Genomic DNA, 21,406 nt, shown 5'->3' with positions numbered 1-21,406 from the left:
CCTTGTTCAGGTCAGTGAAGTCGACGCACATGCGCCACTTCCCATTGCTCTTCTTCACCAGTACGACATTAGCCAGCCACTCAGGGTATTGGACCTCCCTGATATGGCCTGCGGCGAGGAGCTTCTGTGTTTCATCCTTGATTGCCTGCCTCCTCTCCTCGTTAAATTTTCTTCTTCTCTGCCGCACTGGTCTAACTTGTGTGTCCATTGCCAAATGGTGACACAAGAAATCGGGGTCAATTCCCGGCATGTCTGAAGCAGACCATGCAAAAGCATCCAGATGCCGTTCTATCACCTTGGCGATCTGGTCTTGGAGCCCAGCCTCCAAAGATCTTCCCAGCTTGAAGACCTTTCCCTTGATCTCCCTTTCGAGCCACTCCTCGACGAGTTTGGGTCTGGCTTCCCTGGCGATCACCGCCCTGGCGATTCCCAATTCCCTCGCTTCCTCTGGGCGGTTCCTCGCTTCTTCTTCCCGTCCGGCGCTCTCTCCCTCAACCATAGCTTCCGTCATGGTGACATCGCCTCCGGCGGCCACTTCCCTCGCCGCATCAACAACTCGCCATTCTGTTGGTCTGGGCTTCACACCGGGAGGTGGCGTCGTGGTGATGTAACTCACTGACCTCTTATTCTTGAGGCTATTCTCATAGCACTTCTTCGCCTCCTTCTGGTCAGATCTGATGGTGATCACCACCCCCTCCATTGACGGTAACTTAACCTTCATATGCCTAGTTGAGGGCACAGCTCCTATTCTGTTGAGGGTTGGTCTCCCCAACAGAATGTTATAGGCTGAGGGGGCATTCACAACGAGGTACTTGATTTTCTTCGTCCTCGATGCCACCTCATTCGTGAACGTTGTTCTCAGCTCTATGTACCCCCTGACCTCCACCTGATCGCCAACGAACCCATATAAGCATCCTCCATAGGGCCTCAGCTGGTCAAGGGGTAGTTGCAACTGTGTGAAAGTCAGCCAGAACATCACATCTGCCGAGCTTCCTTGGTCCACAGCACCCGGTGGACTTTCCTTCTCGCTGTGACGAGCGAGATAACTATGGGATCGTTGCCGTGAGGCACAACGTCCCTGAGATCTTCTTTTGTGAACGTGATGTCCACATCTGGCGAGTGATCCTCGAACATATCCACCGTCATCACAGACCTTGCGTATTTCTTCCTCTGTGACGCAGTGCATCCACCACCCGAGAATCCTCCAGCGATGGTGTGGATCTTGCCATGAGTGTGCATCTCGTGCTGCTGAATCTTGCCACTCGCCGGCTGGGAGCTCGACGCACCTCCCGTCCTCCTGTCCAGCAGGTAATCATTCAAGAAACCGCTCTTGACCAGGTCGTCGAGCTGGTATCCCAGGGCCAAACACGAATCAATGGTGTGACCAAAACTCTGGTGGAACTCACACCAGGCGTCTGGTTTTGGTCCCAACACCTTGTCGCCCACTTTCTCAGGTGCCTTAAGCCTGGCTGCTATGTTGGGAATGGCGATCAGATCCGCCAACCCCATGACAAACTTGTGCTTTGGTGGGCGATTGTACTCCCTGGGGCGCCCTGGACCCCTTCCCTTGTTCCTCCTCAGATCATAAGGATGGCGGGTCCTTTGATCCTTCTTGGCCGCCGTCATCTCCAGCACCCTCTGCGGCTGGATTCTAGTCTGGGCTCGTGGCCTAGCAGGGGCCACGCTTCCTCTCTTCTCAGCGACCTCACTCTTGTCGGCGATGTGGGCCACCGCAAGTCGCCTAACTTCAGCAAACGTGGCGGGGTGAGCCCTAATCAGCGCCTCACAGAAAGGTCCCGGCAGCACGCCCTTTTTGAAGGCGTATACCAGCATCTCCTCGTCTTTGGCAGGCGAGCGGACCATCTGTGCTCCAAAACGATTCAAGTAGTCCCTGAGGGACTTTCCCTGGTACTGCCTTATGTCGAACAGGTCATAAGACACCCTAGTGGCGCCTTGTTCACAATGTACTGCTCGACGAAAAGCTTCGAAAACTCCTGGAAATAGGTTATGTGACCTGTAGGCAAGCTCACAAACCATTCCAGCGCTGTTCCCTGGAGCGTGCTCACAAACATCTTGCAATATACAACATCCGAGCCCCCTGACAGCATCATCTGCGTGTGGAACGTGGTGAGATGTGCCTCAGGGTCCTCCACGCCGGTGAAAGAAGCCTTCACAGGTACCACGCTCGCAGGGATAGGCGTGTTTGTGATAGCCTGAGCAAACGGCATAGGGAAAACGCGAGGTGGCGACGACGGCGCGACCTCTTCAGCAACTGGGCGTCCTCTCTGCTCCTGAAGAGCTTGACGCAACTCCTCAGTCACTTTGCTGAGCTCTTCATTCCTGGCCTGAGAGGTGACCAGGTCTACATGCATCTTCGCTTGCTCTATGCGCGAGGCCTCCACATTCGCCTGCAGCGCACGCATGATCTCCATCATTTGCGCCATGGTCATGGCGCCTTCTGTAGCAACTGGCACAACGGGACTTGAACGGTTGCTTCTCATCTTTCTCATGAAAACTCAGCAGACCAAACTTCAACGAACGAAACCTTCTCCAGCAAACGATCGATCCAGCAATCAATCGGTCAGAAACTCCCAAACTCCCAAGAACTCCCAAACCACAACAGCACGCCGATAGATTCGGACGTCGAAACCTTCACAGAAACTTGCGACTTCACCACAAAACTACCGCTCCTCCAGCAAAACTCCCGATTCACCAACCAGAAACGTGAACGAACGGTAAAACTTCGAACCAATCGATTGGAAACCGCGCAAACAGCAAGAAACTTCAAGAAAAACGATCGAAAGCTCGAACAAACGGTGAAAACTTCAAACTACCGATTAAAACCCAAACGAACGGCAGAAAACTCGAATTCACCGAACAAAGCTCGAACGAACGGTGGAAAACTTGAAATCACCGAACAAAAGCTTGAATGAACGGTGGAAAATGGTTGCACCATCACACAACCACACAGAAACTACAGAAACTTCAAGAACTCACGATGTGGATGGGGACAGGTTTTACACGGCCCCACGGTGGGCGCCTGATGATCCTGCCGGTTGACCAGAACGCAAGAGCCTTGCCACGTCAAAGGTATTCTTCCTCTGGATCGGCTTTGCACCACGCTAGCTTCCGTCCTTCACACCTCGATTCACCTCAAGAACCTGCAAAAGACAGAGTGGCGCCGCTGCGGCCGATTGCGCTCCGACGCTCAAGTCAGTGACGGAACAACCAAAACTCTAAGAGAGAAAACTAAGAACTCAAGGAACCGTGCAAAAACTCTCTCCGTCACTCAAGTATTCTCCAAGCGTAAAGAAGTGTTCTAAACGCGCGTACCTCAGAAGTTCGTTAGAATCTCTTATATACCTGTGCACTTTCTCTCTCCTGACGGTTACACATCTGAACATGTGGCTCGCATCCAGCTGTACACGTGTCACCATCTGGAGCGTCCTTTGCTTGAGCGTCACTTCTTACTCTTCAGGTGTTCCACTAAGTTACCCATGCAAGGAGTAACTCGGTGTATAGCTGCCTTAGAGCGCGATCTCTTCTGTGTGGCGAGTACGGGGTGTCACTATGCACACCTTCCCTGTGGTCTCGCCGACCGCCATCAAGATCTGCTTCACTTGCTTCACCGTGCATGTCCTGGTAAGCTGTTCCCTGGCCTCAACCTCTGGCTAGCTAGGGAATGATCATCTGATAACTTCATCCTTCGCACTCGTGCCCTTTGAAAGCCTTGAACAAACTTTCCTGATCTTTCGGCGATGTCCTCCTCTCGGCGATCTCTGATCACTTGGTCGCCTGGGTTCGCATCCGGCGACTACGACACAAACCTGGTGACCGCCGGTTTGGATATGCTAGAGATCGGAGCACGCCAACTTAACGATTGGCGACTACACGAGCTCCCCGACTTCCTTCCCTTCTGTCAGCCAGGTGTTCCGTTCAACACGCCTATATTATCGCTTGCTGCCACGTCATCACTTCCGACTACCTGGGCAGTACATGAAGCTTGTCAAAAGGGGAAACAAGTTAAAAATTCTTTCAAAATTAAAAATGTTGTTTCATCTTTAAAACCCCTTGAGTTGCTCCATATGGATTTGTTTGGACCTTCAAGAACCATGAGTCTTGGTGGCAACTATTATGCTCTTGTTATTGTGGATGATTTCTCTAGGTTCACATGGACTCTCTGCTTGGAATCAAAGAGTGATGCCTTCTCTGCCTTCAAAAAGCTTGTTAGAAGGTTACAAAACACAAAAAACAACAACATTGGTTCTATAAGGAGTGATCATGGAGGGGAATTTCAAAATGAGTGGGAAAGTTTGACGAAAAAGCTGATCTTGGAATCTTTATTGGCTATTCATTAAATAGTCATGCATACAGGATCTACAACAAGAGGCTCATGGCTGTAGAAGAATTTGTTCATGTGGTCTTTGATGAAGTTGATCACAAAAGCATTCAAGTCTCAAAGAACAGCACAGAAGAGGATGAGCAGAACATCAATATGGAGAAGCTGGACTGTTGTGCAGAAAAAACAACTGGTTGATTTATCGAAACAACCAATTGAAATTCTGCAGCAGAGTGAGCTACCTAAAGAATGGAGAATACCAAGAGATCTGTCAGTGGAGAACATCATTGGGCAGATAAAGGAGGGTGTTTCTACTCGTAGCTCTATCTCAAACTTCTGCAAGCACACTGCTTTTGTCTCTAAAGTTGAACCAAAGTCTATTGAAGAAACTCTTAAAGATGAAAAATAGGTGGAAGTTATGCATGAAGAGCTGAATCAGTTTGCTAGGAATGATGTATGGTTTCTGGTTCCTAAAGCTGCTGAGATGAACATCATTGGATCTAAATGAGTTTTCAGAAACAAGATTGATGAGGCTGGAGTAATTACAAGGAACAAGGCAAGGCTAGTTTCCAAAGGCTACAATCAAGAGGAAGGGATTGAATATGGAGAAACCTTTGCCCCTGTTGCAAGATTGGAAGTCGTGAGGCTGCTACTGACTTTTTCTTGTATGAGTGGATTCAAACTCTTTCAAATGGATGTGAAGAGTGTTTTTCTCAATGGCTTTATCAATGAAGAAATGTATGTTGAGCAACCATCGGGTTTTGAAGATCATCAACATCCTAATCATGTTTTTAAGCTGAAAAAGGAATTGTATGGGCTTAAGCAAGCTCCAAGGCAGTGGTATGAGAGACTTAGCAATTTCCTTTTGTCACATGGTTATGAAAGAGGAATGATTGACAAAACTCTCTTCATCAAGAAGTCAAATTCTGAAATTATCCTAGTACAAATCTATGTTGATGACATCATCTTTGGTGCTACCCAAGATAGCTTGTGTGAAGAATTTGTGGCAGCTATGCAAGGTGAGTTTGAAATGTCTATGATGGGAGAACTTTCTTTCTTTCTTGGATTGCAGGTTAAGCAAACAAAGGATGGAATCTTTCTATGCCAATCAAAATATTGCAAAGAAATTCTCAAGAAATTTGAAATGGAAAGTTGTAAGGAAGCAAGCACACCCTTGCCCTCAAGCTGTTATATGGATGCAAATGCTGTTGGAAAAGGGGTAGATCAAACAAAATACAAAGGTTTAATTGGTTTCTTACTCTATCTCACAGCAAGTAGACCGGATATCATGTTTGTCGTGTGTCTTTGTGCAAGATATCAAGCAAATCCAAAGGAATCTCACTTCAAAGTTGCAAAAAGGATTCTTAAATATCTCAAGGAACAACCAAATGTTGGTTTATGGTATCCTTCTCACTCTCTTATACATTTAATTGGTTATTCAGATTATGATTTTGCAGGATGTAAGCTAGACAGAAAAAGCACAAGTGGCACTTGTCATCTTCTTGGATCAAGCCTCATCTCTTGGCATAGTAAGAAGCAAGCTTGTGTAGCTCTTTCTACTGTAGAGGCTGAATACATTGCTGCAGGAAGCTGCTGTGCACAAATTCTTTGACTTAAACAACAACTTGCAAATTTTGGATTGAAGATCAGCAAGGTTCCTTTGCTTTGTGACAACACAAGTGCTATAATCTCAACAAAAATCAGATTCAACATTCAAGAACTAAGCACATTGCGATTCATCATCACTTCATACGAGATCATGTGAACAATGGAGACTGTGATGTGAAATTCATTGAAACAAAACTGCAACTGGCTGATATATTTACAAAACCTCAACCAAAAGAAAGGTTTTTCTTCTAAAGAAATGAGTTAGGCATTCTTGACTCTCAAAATCACTCTTAAAACTGTTTTTTAATTCTATTTGTTAAGACAAATAGGGGGAGAATTGGTTGGTTTCTGTGTTGTATGCTTTCTATAATATGTTTGAAACTGTTAAATCTCTCCAATTTCAGAAATTGGAACTGTTTTATGCTTCTGCTGACAGAAACAACCGATTGAATCGAGGTAACAACCGATTGTTTGTCTGATACAATGCTTAGTGAATTGCTTTTCTAACCTACTACTATAGATGTTGTGTATTGCATAAAGTTTTGTGTTGCAGGAACTGCTTCAAATTCAAACAAGTCCAACACAAGCAACCAGGGATTTGCCTTCATCAAATAGGAGGAGATTGTTGAGTCAAGTGTGATCAAAGGCTTTGAAGAATCCAAATCCTGTGTTTGATGAAAGGCTGAAGTTGCTGTTGTGTTTAGGATAGGATCTGGGTAGTTTATCTGTGTAATCCACTCTTTGTTGAATCTAAAGCTAAAGTGTTTTCAAATCTTTTAAGATTAAAGTGTTTTTCAAACTAAGTGAAAAACAACCTGTTGTTTTGTCGAAACAATCGATTGTTTTACTCTTAGGTCTTTTTGAAAAGGTTGAAAATTATTTTGGTTGGTTGACTTGCTGTCAAACCAAAACAATCGATTGTTTCGTGCTTTCAATCGATTGTTTGTTTGAAAATCCTAACTAAATTTGTTTTGTTAGTTGAGTTTGATTTAAATAATTTTCAAACTGAATACGCTCCTGTTTTAAATGCTTTGACCAATCTTTGAAAGCTATAAATAGTTTGTTTATGTTTTAGAACAAACAAGAAAAAGAAAAAAAGATTTGAGTTTTTCAAATTGAGAGAGATTGCTTTCAAGTTTTGAACATTAACTTTTCAGTTTTGGTTTTCTCAAGAGAGAGTGGAATAGGATTACATCTGTATTGATTTCAGTTCATTCTGTAACAAGTGTAATTCGTTCTGAATACTTTGTAAATTCTGGTGTTGTAAGCCAAGGAGTGTTGTGTGCTCTTGAGGTTGTCAAGATCAACATTCTTGGTGTGTGTTGTGCCAAAGGAAGTGTGTTTCTTGAGGGGTTCAAGGTCACTTCTTTGGTGGTTTTGTGTGTAATCTGTATTTGATTGCTTAGTGGATTGCCTAGTGGATTCTGGGGACTGGATGTAGCTCTTGGTTTAAGAGTGAACCAATATAAACTGTTTGTGTATCTCTTTCTTCCCTTAAACTTATTTAAATTCAGTTGTTATTGCCTTGCTGGTATAAACAACCGATTGTTTCCCAGAAACAACTGATTGTTTTTTTGGTGCTTTGCTGTTTTGTGCTTTATATCTTGGCTAACTGAATTTTTGATTGAGTTTCATTCAAAGGATTTTGTTCTAGGTTAAAATGTTTTCGAAAACCCACTTTAAACAATTCACCCCCTCTCGTTTAAGGCCATATATTATAACAGATGCTTCCAAACATGACTGCTGGATAGAAACAATGGTAGAAGAACTTGCTGCTCTCTCTGCCAACAACACATGGACACTGATACCCCTTCCCTTGGGAAAGAAAGCCATTGGTTGTCGTTGGGTGTACAAGGTAAAGCACATATAAGACGGAACAATTGATCGCTACAAGGCCGTCTCATTGCGAAAGGCTACACACAACTTGAAGGACTAGACTTTCTCGATACTTTTGCTCCTGTTGCAAAGCTGACCACCTTGCGCTTTCTTCTCGCCCTTGTTGCATCAAATAAATGGTTCCTCAAACAACTGGATGTTAACAATGGGTTTCTACATGGAGACCTTCTTGAAGAAGTATACATGAAGCCACCTTCTGGAGTTGATGTCCTTAATCCACACATTGTTTGCAAACTGCAACGTTCGCTCTATGGACTACGCCAAGCAGGTCAACAATGGTATGCCAAGCTATCCCAATTCCTACTTACCAATGGTTATGTTTTGTCTGCTACTGATCATTCGTTATTTATAAAAACACAAGACACTCACATCATTGCTCTTCTTGTGTATGTTGACGACATCGTCCTCACTGGAAATAATTTTGAGGAAATCACTCACATTACCACGTTGCTGCATCAACACTTCAAAATCAAAAATTTGGGCGATCTAACTTTCTTTCTGGGACTAGAAGTAGCCCAAAGCAGTACTGGTATTCACCTTTCACAACGAAAGTATACTATGGACCTCTTACATGAGACATGGATGCTTGACTATGCACCTGTCCCAACACCCATGGTCCATTCTTCGTAGCTTTCAAGTACTCAAGGTGTTCCCCTAGCTGCTGCAGAGTCCTCACCATACTGACGCCTAATAGGAAGACTCATCTACTTGACCAACACCAGACCAGACATTGCATTTAGCGTGAACAAACTAAGTCAATTTGTTTCAGCACCTACAACAATTCACCGTTAAGCAGCTTTTCACATTCTTCGATATCTCAAGAATGCACCTGGTCATGGTGTTTTTTTGTCTGTTGCAAGCACTCTTCAACTCAAAGCATACAATGACTCAGGTTGGGCCACCTGTCCCGAGACAAGAAAATCTGTAACTGAATTTTCTATTTATCTTGGTGAATCACTCATTTCCTGGAAATCCAAGAAGCAACAAACGATCTCCAGAAGCTCTTCAGAAGTCGAGTATAGAGCGCTAGCTGCAACCACCTGTGAGATCCAATGGTTAACCTATTTGTTACAAGACCTCCATATTCATTCCATCCAACCTGCCATCCTCTATTGCGACAACTAGTCTGCAATACAGATTGCATCCAATCAAGTTTTCCACGAACGGACCAAACACATAGAAATCGACTACCACCTTGTTTGGGACAAACTCAATGCTGGACTCATAAAATTACTCCCCATCTCTTCCTCAATGAAAACTGCTGACATTCTCACAAGCCTGTACCGCCATCTACCTTCAAAGTTCTTCAATCCAAGCTGGGAATGAAGAACTTGTACTCTGAGCTTGAAGGGGGGTGATAAAATATAATTACTTGTATTGTTTGGGCTTTCCTGATTGGGCTGCCCAACACGATTTTATTTTCTCCTTTTTATACCCCTTGTAACATACACAATATATGAAATAATAATACTTTTTTTCACTATTCTTCTCTTTTCTTGCCACAGTTAGGGTTTTTCTTTTCTGGTTCCTATGTTCTTCCCCTTCAATCAGGGATTGCATATCCTTTTTCATCCTCTTCTCGCTTCCGCAGGATTGTACCTATCTTGTTACTGGCGTCATCAGATTTTGGAATACATAAAATATGAGAAAGAATTTGAAGAGAAAAGAAAGAGAGAGAAAAAAAATAAAAAGGAGAAAAGCATAATAAAGGAGGAATCTCGTGCAGGAGTTACAATTTATATTAATATATTTTTATGTATAATTATTATATTAATATATTTATATTTTATTATTATTGATTGTATACAAATTGAAATAAACAATGATACATTAAATATAAAATATCATTTTTTTATCTTGTTAGTTCATATATTATAATACTTTTTAAAATACAAAAAATTATTTTTTAAAAATGTTTAAATATTCAATTCATTTTAAAAATTAGCTTTTTCATAATAATATTCATAATTATGATTGTTATTATATATATAATATTTAGTTAATATTTATAATATATAGTTAATATTATAACATCATATAATACAAATAAAATAATGTTAAAATGATGTAAATATAAATATTATTTATTATATAAATTTAATTAATACAAATCTATATAAAAAATATATTACATTTTATTATTTAATTATTTTTAAAATAAAAGTAAATTTATAATCCTATATTTTAAACTTTTTTAAAAATTTAAAATTCTTTCACAAATATCACATTTACATATTTCAATAAACTTTTTTAAGATGTTCACTTTTCTCTTAAATTCTTACAAATTGTCAAAAATTCACTTAATCAAACTCTCACACTTCCAATCCTCCAAATCCAAAACGCTCCATTACTTTTATAATTATTTTTTCAATTCACCACTTTAACAACAATGTCTAGTGCAAAACGAAATATGGATAAACCGGACTCGTCTTTGTCCTCACGACTTTGTTTCCAACTATTTAAGTCTAAAGTCGTTTTGCACTTTCAAGAATTTCATATAATTTTTTAAAATTAAAATCGTTCAGGTATCCATGATTTTGTTCTAAACTTCTAAATCGTATCCACTAAATACGATAAGTAATAAATAAAAAATATCTAAATCAATAATAAATAAAGCAAATTCCACCAGTTATGTTAATTTTCCGTTTCTTCCGTCTAGGTAAAAAGTTTTATAGTTTTTTACATTTGATATTTTCTAAGCTTTTTAGTAGTCTTTATCATTAACTAGTTAGTTTAATGTTAAAATACATATAAATTATTATAAGATAATACAAAAAAATTATTAAGATAATTAAGTTTTTACGAGTTACATCATTTAATTAAATAATATATTTATTATTTAATATCGAAAATTTAATACATAAATTATTTTATTTATTTTATTAAATAATTCACTTCTAAGATTATATTTTACTAAAAATAGTTAAAATTTATTTAAATGTTTGTAATTTATTTTCTGTATGCTAATTTTTTATATTATAATCTTGAATGATCACAACATTTTTTTTTCTGATATATAATAAATAGAGATTTTTTATCATTCAAAAATCACAAAATATGTTTATATATTTAAAATCACTAATTATAACATATTGAAATTATATGTAATGTAAGAAATAATCATTATTCCTTTTATTAATAAATCTAGCGTAAAATAATTCATTTATATCATATTAATATATTTAATCGCTAATTATTCTTCACATATAAAATGAGAAATTTATAAATATAAAATAAAAATTATATGCAAGAACTTTATTCAAGTAATATTTTATAACTAACAAAATTAGTTACTATTATTACTAATATTTTAAAAAGTTAAAAATACTGTTTCTAATATATTAAAAATTAATAAAATAAATTGAATTTGATTATTTTATTTATAAAAATATTAAATATTTTACTCAATTAAGGATTAGAAGACTTTTTAGAATATAATTTGACTGATGCACCTTCAAACTTTTACGTGTGTTTTCATTTTCATGTTTGAATAAATATGAATTATGCATTAGTTTATGTTTTTCTTAATTTATATATACATATACATATATATATATACATATATATATATATATACATATACATATATATATATATATTGTTATCAATGCTAGATGGTAAAATAATTTACAATTATTTTAAAAAAGTTAAAATATATTAATTAATTATGTTAAATATATTTAAATTGTTTTCTTTCGCAATTCTTTTACCAAGAATCGATTACCATAAATAAAATAATTGATTATGTATTTAAATAATAAATTAGATTATTTAATATTAACTTTCCAAATTCTATGATGAATAATGTAATAGATTCTCCTTAAATATAATTGATTATATACACACGCTACATTTATTACCTTGTATCCTGTCTCTTCAGATGTCACTCACAAAACCTTACTCCACGTGTCCGTTATTGATAGGTGCTCTTCTTGTATCGTCACAACATCACTAAAACACTCTCAACTCTTTATCTTCCTCATTCACTTCATTTCGCCTCCCTCCAAGTTGTGCCTCTGTCTCCATTTCTTTTTCCAAGTCTTGCTCCCATAATGTCTCACTTGTCCCTTTGGTTTGTATTGTACTGGTTGGCATTTATCTGCTTAGAGATAGGCTTGATGGATTACGATTCCCTGTATCCCCGGCTAAGAGTGACATTCTTCGTGAGGTCTCTTTGTTTACCTCACAGAAACACATATGAATCCTTTGTCATATCCAAGCCCTTAGCCAAATTGGTTCTGAAGAGGATGTCATTGTTATCCCTTGTAAACCTTAAGAGCCTTATGTAAGGATTGCATGTATGAGCCTCCTTTCTGCTTTTTGTTTTTTAAACTTTATGTACTAAACTCGGCTACCACTGCCATTGAATCCTTTCGAGAAGGAAATCTTGAATGTCATGAACGTGGTCCATTCCGAGCTCCATCTAAATAGTTGGCCTTTGTCCAAGTCTTTTACATTCTCTGTACTTATTTTCATTTTGAACCGAGCGTGAACATGTTTTTCTACTTTTTTGAATACAGGATTTCAAAACGAACCTCCTGGGCCATTGTTAGTGGGGTTAAAGTTCGAGGTATTTTGTCTTTATTCCAGTCCTCTTACAAAACTTTCAAAGGTAAATTCATAAAGATTCAAAAGTCTGACTGTAATCCTAGCCTTCTAGAAGGTTTCCCTCTATACTGGTTGTCCCAACCTCAGAGTCAACTTCCACGATCTCCTCACGACCTTGACCCTAATGAGCTGATTGACTGCCAAACACTTGACAACCTTGGCATCTAATTTGAAACTTTAGTGCTCTTAAAGCTCGCCTTCCAACCTAGTGATCTTAAATTTTATATTGGTACATTTCCTTTCTACTTGTGTTTGTTTACTTCATCATTCCTTGATATCTCACTTCATGCTTTGTACTCAAAGAATTCCATGTTGCTGACCAAAGCCGAGATGGCCCCCTCCCACCAAAGGCCACTTCTGGGGTCGGGGACTCAGAGAAGATTGCCACTGTCTCCTCGAGGAGAATGTGACCCACCAACACTCATCCCCCTACTGACATTGTCAATCTGGACAAAGATTCTTCTCACCATCAGAGTTCGTCAACCCATCGCTCTTTCAAGAGCAAGAAAATTCCTCATACTCACCATACAACCTGGCCCGAGGTACTCTTTGTCTGTGATCACTTGGTACAAAATCAACTAAACCGAGATGCTGAGGCGATGCAAAAAATACGCCAAGAACTAGAAGACGCAAAATTCCGCATTTCCGACTTAGAGAGCAAGGTTTCTGAGATTTCCCAAGATCGTGATGATATTTTCGGGAAATTACAAAGGACCGTGGAGGACTACGATCGCCATTGAGAAGAACACCAAGTTGTAAACCGAGCGTGGGAATCTACTGAAAGTATGCTACAGAATAAAGTATCCACACTGGATGCCGCTCTGGAAGCAACTAAGGACAAGGTTTCTCGAAACTTTGTGGATGGCTTCAATGGAGCTATTGAAGAATTTAAAGTGCTTAAACCCGATGTGGACACATCACCTTTTGACCCCTTCAAAAGCGTTATGGACGGAAAGATCGTTGATGAAGAATGACTTTGTTCGTCTTTTCACTACTCATTTTTCACTAAATCCTAAACCCTACATCCTAAATCCTAAACCCTAAACCCTAAACATGTCAACGGGTAAAAAAGTGTTGCCTAAAGATGGAATAAGCAACACTTTTTTATTGTTGCTCAATTAATAAGGTTTATTTTCCTTTTCCACAAAGTATTATTCTATTTGGACCTCTAAAGTGAGTCCAATTTATTTACATAACTTGTTTTGTGAAAAGATTAGAAGGAAGAACATTTGATATTTTGGTTTATGTCTGGTTCTTCTTCTGTTGAGACTCTCTTGAGGTTTGGTGGAGCCTGGTCTTGTATGCTGATATGACTGACATAATTATGAAGTGTCTATTGTGTCCTTAATCATCTGCTTGTCTATTTGGGTTTTATCATCCATCCCCTCATAGTCGACATGAGAAATGGAAGTTGGCTAGAAATAAAACAGGGGATCAAATGACATCGGAGAAATCATTAGAGACTTCCCAGCGTATTGTAAGTTCATAATTACATGTCTTACTTTTAGTGTTACACACTTATCATTACATATTATATTAACATATTGTATTTTTCTTTACAGATTTCGCTAGTGGAGCAAAACTCATAGCGAAGTTTTGTTCCTAAAGGTCGAGATGACATCTTGACCGTGGCTATTGGGACTGAAGAACACCCTGGTCATGTACGTACGACTGATTTTGGTGTTGGGGTCAGGAAATAATTTGGATCAGTTTCTCGATCCAACTTTTCTACTACAAATGTCATTCAGGAGATGATGGAGCAATTAGCTGAACAATAAACAAAGAGACTGACCCCAACACTAACTCAAAACATAAAAGAATAAGTGACTAAAGAGTTAAGAGCTGAATTCGAGCAGCGATATAATCTAGTTAAACTAGTAGATGAACTTGTATCAGAGTCTCAATTTCAATTCAAACATGGGTTGGATTCACACTCCATGTTCTGAGAAATATTTACCATCTGAAAAAAAAAGCAAAAAATGGAGTAGTTGATTCATACTTGTGGTCGAGCTAGCACAAAACATAGTTGTGATGTGGAGGACTTAAAAGATTATGACATTGAATCCTTTTATCAGTGCAGGTTATTTGTTGAAGGAAATCCTCCTCGTTTAGTGGCCATTGGAAGAGTGTATCCATGAGGTTTAACCATGCACACCATGCCCATGTAGAGTGATTTCTCTAGAGTGATGGTTGAAAAAGTTAGAGATGCATTTGTTGCAGTTCTAGTGCCCACAATAAAGGTTAATACAATGGGAGAGGCACTTGGAACATTTATTGCATGGCCTACACATATGATTAAGGCCATTTCAAAAAATTATCAGGTATATTTGTTATTATGTTTTACAGGACTCTGGTACAAGACAAAAGGCCCCAATTGGTGGTGATTTAAGCCCTCAGTTGCAACCACAAGTCCAACCATATGTGAATCCAATCCCGGAGTTGGTTAGGTTTTCACCTCAAATGTTTTAGGATTCATGTGTCATTCCTTTGGATGCCATATTATTTGGTGTCGACAATGGTGGTATACCATTGTACATAACCATGCATGATGTATTTGAAATGATCCAGGGTATTCAATTGTTGAACATAACAATTATTCAACTATGGATGATGTAAGTACCCTTAATAATTACATGTTATTTAATCGAATGATGTTTCATGAATCATCTCACTGATATTTATATTAACAATAATCAGATAATTATCAACATTGCAATATTGATATTTATGGTTTCCTTGAGCTGCAATCCATACAAAGGTTTGGGAATAAAAAAATTGGTTGTTAGACTTACATTCAAAGATGGATCCAGACATCTAAAGAGAAGATTTATATGACTCCTTTTATAAATGGATAAGTAAAACTTGTTACATTTAGAGTTTACATAATTATAAAAATGACCAATGAAATGTTTTATAATAGGTCTCACTGGCAATTGATGCTTATTTTTCTTATAGACAATACTATTGTGTGATTTTGTTCACTGCATAGGAAACCAAGTCCAGATATGAAGATCGTAGTATAAAGGTATGTTATTGTAAATTATATAATTTTTTGTCAATTTCTATTGATTTTTCTCTCTTTTTAGTGCAATTAATGTATACAGTGCCTTAGGCGTTAGATTCACTTCATCATCACAAACTCTACGTTGGATATATCCGAGGTTGAAATAAGTTTTGTTGAAGATGGGAAACTTTGATGTATCAAATCCTCATGAAGCCTGAAGCTGTGTTATGTTTTAGGTCGAGGTTTTGTTATGCAGTTTAGAATCTTTGTAAGATCAGTATTGATTCTCAAACAAAACTTATTTCAATATGTTTTAAAGATTAAAGTGTTTTTCCATGCAAAGAGGATCCTAAAATATCTAAAAGGCACAATATCCATGGGCTTATGGTATCCCTCACTCTCTCCTATTCATTTGGTAGGTTATTTTGACTCTGAATTTGCAGGTTGTAAATTAGATAGGAAGAGTACAAGTGGAACATGCCACTTACTTGGATCAAGCCTCATTTTATGGCATAGTAAGAAGCAAACGTTTGTAGCTTTATCCACTGCTGAAGTTGAATATATAGTTGCTGGTAGCTGCTATGTGCAGATTCTATGGATCAAACAACAACTTGAAGATTTTGGATTAAAGATTAGCAAAGTTCCTCTTCTTTGTGGCAACACAAGTGCCATTAACTTGACAAAGAATCATGTCCAACACTCAAGGAAAAAAACACATTGAAATAAGACACCACTTCATTTGTGATCATATAACCAATGGAGACTGTAAAATCAAGTTCGTTTCCACAGAGAGACATCTTGTTGATATCTTCACTAAACCTTTATCAAATGATATGTTCTATTCTCTACGAAATGAATTGGGAATTCTTAATATGCATGCTTTATCTTAGTTGTGTCTTCTTTTCATTTGTCTATTTGATGAGACAAATAGGGGGAGAAGGGTTGTTGAGAGCTGTAATGTTCTCAATTATGTTAAACTGCTCTAATTTTTTGGGGTTTTAAAATTGTTGTTTTCTGGTTTACAATTTTTTAACTGATTATCTTTGTGAAATAACCGATTGTTCTTATGCAGTTCTGCTTATTTGAAATCTGATACATGGTGCATATCTGTTTTGGACTAGACTATTCTGTGTTTGTTCAGTGATTGCAGGATTCAACATATTCTAAACAAAGAACATTCCTAAAAGCATCCCAAGGATTTGTCTCCATCAAATAGGGGGAGATCGTTGAAGATGATAAGCTTTGATGTATCAAATCCTCATGAAGCCTGAAGCTGTGTTATGTTTTAGGTCTAGGTCTTGTTATGGGGTTTAGAATCTTTGTAAGATCAGTATTGATTCTCAAACAAAGCTTATTTCAATATGTTTTAATGATTAAAGTGTTTTTCCATGCAAAGGGAAAATAAACTTATTAAAGTTTCGAGATAATCAGTTGTTTGTTACTTAGCTTCCAAAGGTGTTTTGAAACTGTTTTTTGAATCAGTTGTATAACTGTCAAAATCCTTCAACTGGTTAAATCGTGGTTTTAACCGATTAAATGTAAGTTTTCATAACAATTTTTTGAAAACCTAATTTAACTGATTTGGTTGTTTCAAATATGCCTTCAACGGTAGTTTCTCAAGGTTTATAAAACTAGTCTTCTTTCAAACGTGAAATGATTGATGAAACAGAAAAGTTTGATACTCTGATTTGTGATTGATTTGAGAGATTACCAACTGTTTGTGAAAAGGTGTTTTACCAAGTTTTAACAAGATTGCTTTTGAGCTTTGCTTTGATTCAAGAACTAATATCAATAGGGTTTCTGGTGTACTGTGATTCCAGGTGTTTTCTAACCTTGTTTAGGTTCTTGTAATTGTTCATATTACTCTCTGTAAAACTGTTGTAAAATCCTGTAAAGTCAGTGTGATTCTGGCTTGAGGTGTTGACTGTGTGCAAAGAGGGTGAGTAGGCTTTGTGGGATTCAAAGTCACCTCTTTGTGTTGTGTATGTGTAATCTGTGATTGGTTGCGTAGTGAAATACTCAGTGGATTGGCTGAGGACTGGATGTAGTTCTTGGATAGAGTGAACCAGTATAAACCTTGTGTGTAATTCTCTTTATCTTTTCTCTCCATAACTGTTTGATATTTTCCGCTGTCATAAACAACTAGTTGAATCATTATTTTAACCGATTAAAATTCTGATATTTGTTTTTGTTTGGTTTTTTTATTAGCTTTCTGAGTTGCTTTCCTGAGTTGATTGTTAAAGTTTCATTCTAAGCAAAGTATGTGTGAAAATCTTTTGAAAACAATTAACTCCCCTCTTGTTATAGCCATCAATCTTAACGAGTTTTACTTTTTTTAGTTGTTCAATTAAATTAGTTGTTACTTATATTTCGTAATAGTGGAATAAGAAACAAGGAAGCTTTGAATGTGGTTATTATGTAATGCATTGGATGTGGACCATAGCCTGTGTGAATATTATGGACTCTTGGGAGCAAATATTATAAGATTTTAAATACTCTAACTCCTATTCATATTTGTTACTAGGAACACTAATATAATATTACATTTGTCAGCTTTTTGCAAAAACCAAGTCACTAAGCATACAAACTCTTGAAAATATCTGTCAAGAATGGTCCAAATATTTTCTACAAATTAGGAATCAAAACATGTAATGATTTGTAACTTTCTACATATATGTACACTTTCATTAGATTTAATTATACTATTTTGATTAGTTTCATTGCATTTTTGTATGCTTTTGAATATAGAAATTGATCTGTCTCGTTATTTGATTTGATTTAAATGCTACGGGTTGAGAAAAATCATATTTTAATAATTTTATATAAAAAAGTCACATATTACTCTGGTTGTAGTCTTAAACGGTGTAATATGTACACTATAGTCACATACTTCATCCACATTACACCAATTGTAAGTTTCAACAAATGTAATATATTCTTTTTGGGTGTTATATTTTTGAATTATTTTACTTAAATTTTGGAACTTCACATCGACAGTTAGAACTGATATAATATGTGATTGACATTGTACATCGTTGAAATATACATCGGTAATAAAACCGATGTAATATGTGTTGTTTGCACTAGTAAAAATAAAAATAGAAAGATGGTACCAAAAAAGAATTCATGTCTAACGTTGTTGGTCCGTTATGGAATCGCACTTTTCTATCTCTTCAAATAAGAATGCATTGATGTAGTGATGCTGAAATTTTGTAGTTTTCAATTATAAACAAATTATGCACATAATAAATTTGAATTATACAATAATTCACCTACTTAGTAGCTAATTCCTCTACTTTGAAGTACATGGATGGAACCAATCACCCATATACTAGTCCTGAACATAAGCCATGTTTTTTTTATTATAAATTTCAAGCTTCTGAATGAAAAGATTAGGAAGATGAAATTGATTAGAATTAAGTTGATTATCAATTTGGTTACGGAGAAAGTTAAGAAGAACCCAATTAATAAAGGCAAGAGCTATCCCTAGTTATGAGAAGCAAAGTGATCAACAAAATTAACCAATTAAATTTCAATTCTTACTTCACAAAGTTAACCAAAACTGCAAAATGATAAAGTCATTATAAACTCGACTAATTAATCAACCTTGAACCGTTCTAATGGGATGCAGTGAGTGGCACCCCAAAAATGTTACATGCTGGACCTGATCTTACACTGGTGCAGTTCAAAAGCTTCACTCTACCACTGCCATTATCTAGTACAACATCCCTATCATGTTCCAAAGAAAACTCATCAGCAACACTGCTATTGCTACTCACATTCTCCTCTTCAACATCATCAAACTTATCATTACTAGCACTAACAATGTCAGTGTGATCATGAGTAACGTTATTAATACAAACCTCTTCATGTGGACTAGTTGGATCTGTTTCTTCAAAGTACTCCTCACAGTCATCATAGGAAACGTTAACAAGGTGCAATGTGAGTCGACCATTGGCTCTGTGTGCGCGAAAGTACTCATGGTGTTTCACCTTCTTCTCCTTCAGAATCAGCCTTCCCTCGCTTGTGTAGTACCTCTTCAACACCCACGGCATGTGTGCGGCCAAGTTCTGAGTTCGAGCTAGCAAAGGTATTGGGGGAGGGAAAACTCGGTTCTCTTTCCTGTTGGTGTTGTTCATGGCCTTGGCCTCATTCCCATAGGTCTCTTGGTTATCTACAACATGGTCTGTGTTTTGGAGGTCCATGCATCTGTCACTGCATATATAGCCGTCACTCTTTGGAGGGATTATGAGGCTACTCAAGACCATGATGGGTTGTGAAGGTGAAGAAAATGGAGATGGGACTTTGATACCCTTTGGCTCTATTATCAAGAACAAAGTAGGAGACACAGAAAAAGATCCTTGAGAACACTAGAGTGTGAAATTTTTTCAAAATTATAATGGGGAGGGAGTGTAAAATTGAATAATGGAGATGTGAACAAGGTAGAAGTTGAAGTGGGTAGGTTTTGGTGAAGGGTGAAAGGGTTGAAAAGAATCAACAGAGAGAGATATTAAAAGTGGCGTAAAGGTTGAGTTTCAATTGGTTTCTTCTGTCCTTGAGTAGCAGAATCCGATTCACACCAGTGGCCTGTGAAAATTTCGAATTCCCATATCAGAAGACACATTAAATGACAAACAGAAGAGCAATAGTGTCACATTTTCAGTTCAAAAGCGAAGAATGGAATAATAAAATAGTGTTTCTACTACAGAGCAATGTTAATCGGATAAATGTACTAGCTACTACTTATATCCTTCACACCTTATATAACTCTATCTATATTATATATCTATCTATCTATAGAGTATTTTAAAAATATTTCAACCCATACTATGTAAACTCTTACCCTGTTTCCTGAGATTGATTTCAGTGCAAAAAATATAAATTTCACAGAAGCACTGTTTTACTATAAGTTTGTGCTCACTGGTAAACCCAAGGCTGAATACCCTGAATAAATATATATATATATATTGACTCTGGTTATATTCATTTTAATACTTAAATCATTATTTGATTATAATATAATAATTTATTTCAGAAAAAATAGTTGTAGATTTGTTGATTTCGAATGTGAAACAAACTTATTCATATCTGTATCACGCCAAAGACACCTAGATGTCCTTTACTAAATTTGCTAGGAACATTTGTTGAATAAAAAATTAGCAATCATTTAATTTTTTTATACCAATAAAAAATGAGAGATACGAAAAAAGGTTTACGCGTCAGAAGGGTTCACTTCTAAGAAAACAGAGTTGGCATTGATGATTGCCGAAACGATGATGCCCTAAAAAATTTTGTATGATCAATCGTAGAAATGAATTGAAATTCAAAATTCAAACTTCCCAGAATACTTAACAAATAAAAAACACAATTGACACGAAAAGAACATCCAAACAGAAGACGGAATATTGGGCATAATCTATATTGTGTAAACTTTTGTCTTATGCAACACGAGAAAGTAAGAGAGATACCAAACCAAACCATCTATTAACCCATCAGAAAGGAACAGAAAAAACGGAGAGAATGAAAACTACTTGAAGAGAAGAATTGAGTTTATGAGAATTACGAATATAAGAAAAACCAAACCAAATCATATAAAAAGAATGAATTAAAGGGCTAGAGTGTCTTGCATACCTGAAACATGTAATATAAATGGTGGTTCAATTTGTATGAAACGTGTGCATAACTATGTCTCTTTGCACAATTGGAAGCACTGAAATGGGAAAAACAAAAGTGAAGAAACAAATGGGAAAAGAATAGTAACCAAGATGGCATTTATAATTTAGTTAGATGACAGATAAGCATGAAATAACGTTCCTAAATATGAGTAACGTACGAGATAACTGACCTTGTTTTGGGTCAATCTCACCACGCAGACACGAAGAGTAACGTACTCCTAAAAGAAGCCAAATTTTGAGGGTATCTCGTGTTAAATAAGAGATTAGGACCATATT

The 21,406-nt window shown here is 37.3% G+C and overlaps 1 protein-coding gene across 1 annotated transcript; it reads right to left on the bottom strand.

Moving 5' to 3' along the window:
- Positions 1–18,960: 18,960 nt before the first annotated feature.
- Positions 18,961–21,185, bottom strand: LOC137825866 (structural constituent of ribosome). The gene is given in 3 exon segments (XM_068631659.2): positions 18,961–19,089; positions 19,091–20,042; positions 21,087–21,185. Coding segments are annotated over 2 exon segments (666 nt in total). The 5' UTR covers positions 19,724–20,042; positions 21,087–21,185; the 3' UTR covers positions 18,961–19,056.
- Between the last annotated feature and the right edge of the window lie 221 nt (positions 21,186–21,406).

This window comes from Phaseolus vulgaris, chromosome 8 (assembly GCF_051622355.1).
Source record: "Phaseolus vulgaris cultivar YP4 chromosome 8, ASM5162235v1, whole genome shotgun sequence".
Lineage (NCBI taxonomy): Eukaryota > Viridiplantae > Streptophyta > Magnoliopsida > Fabales > Fabaceae > Phaseolus > Phaseolus vulgaris.
The sequence above is the reverse complement of the archived record's forward strand: the minus strand, read 5'-3'. Positions and strand labels throughout refer to the sequence as shown.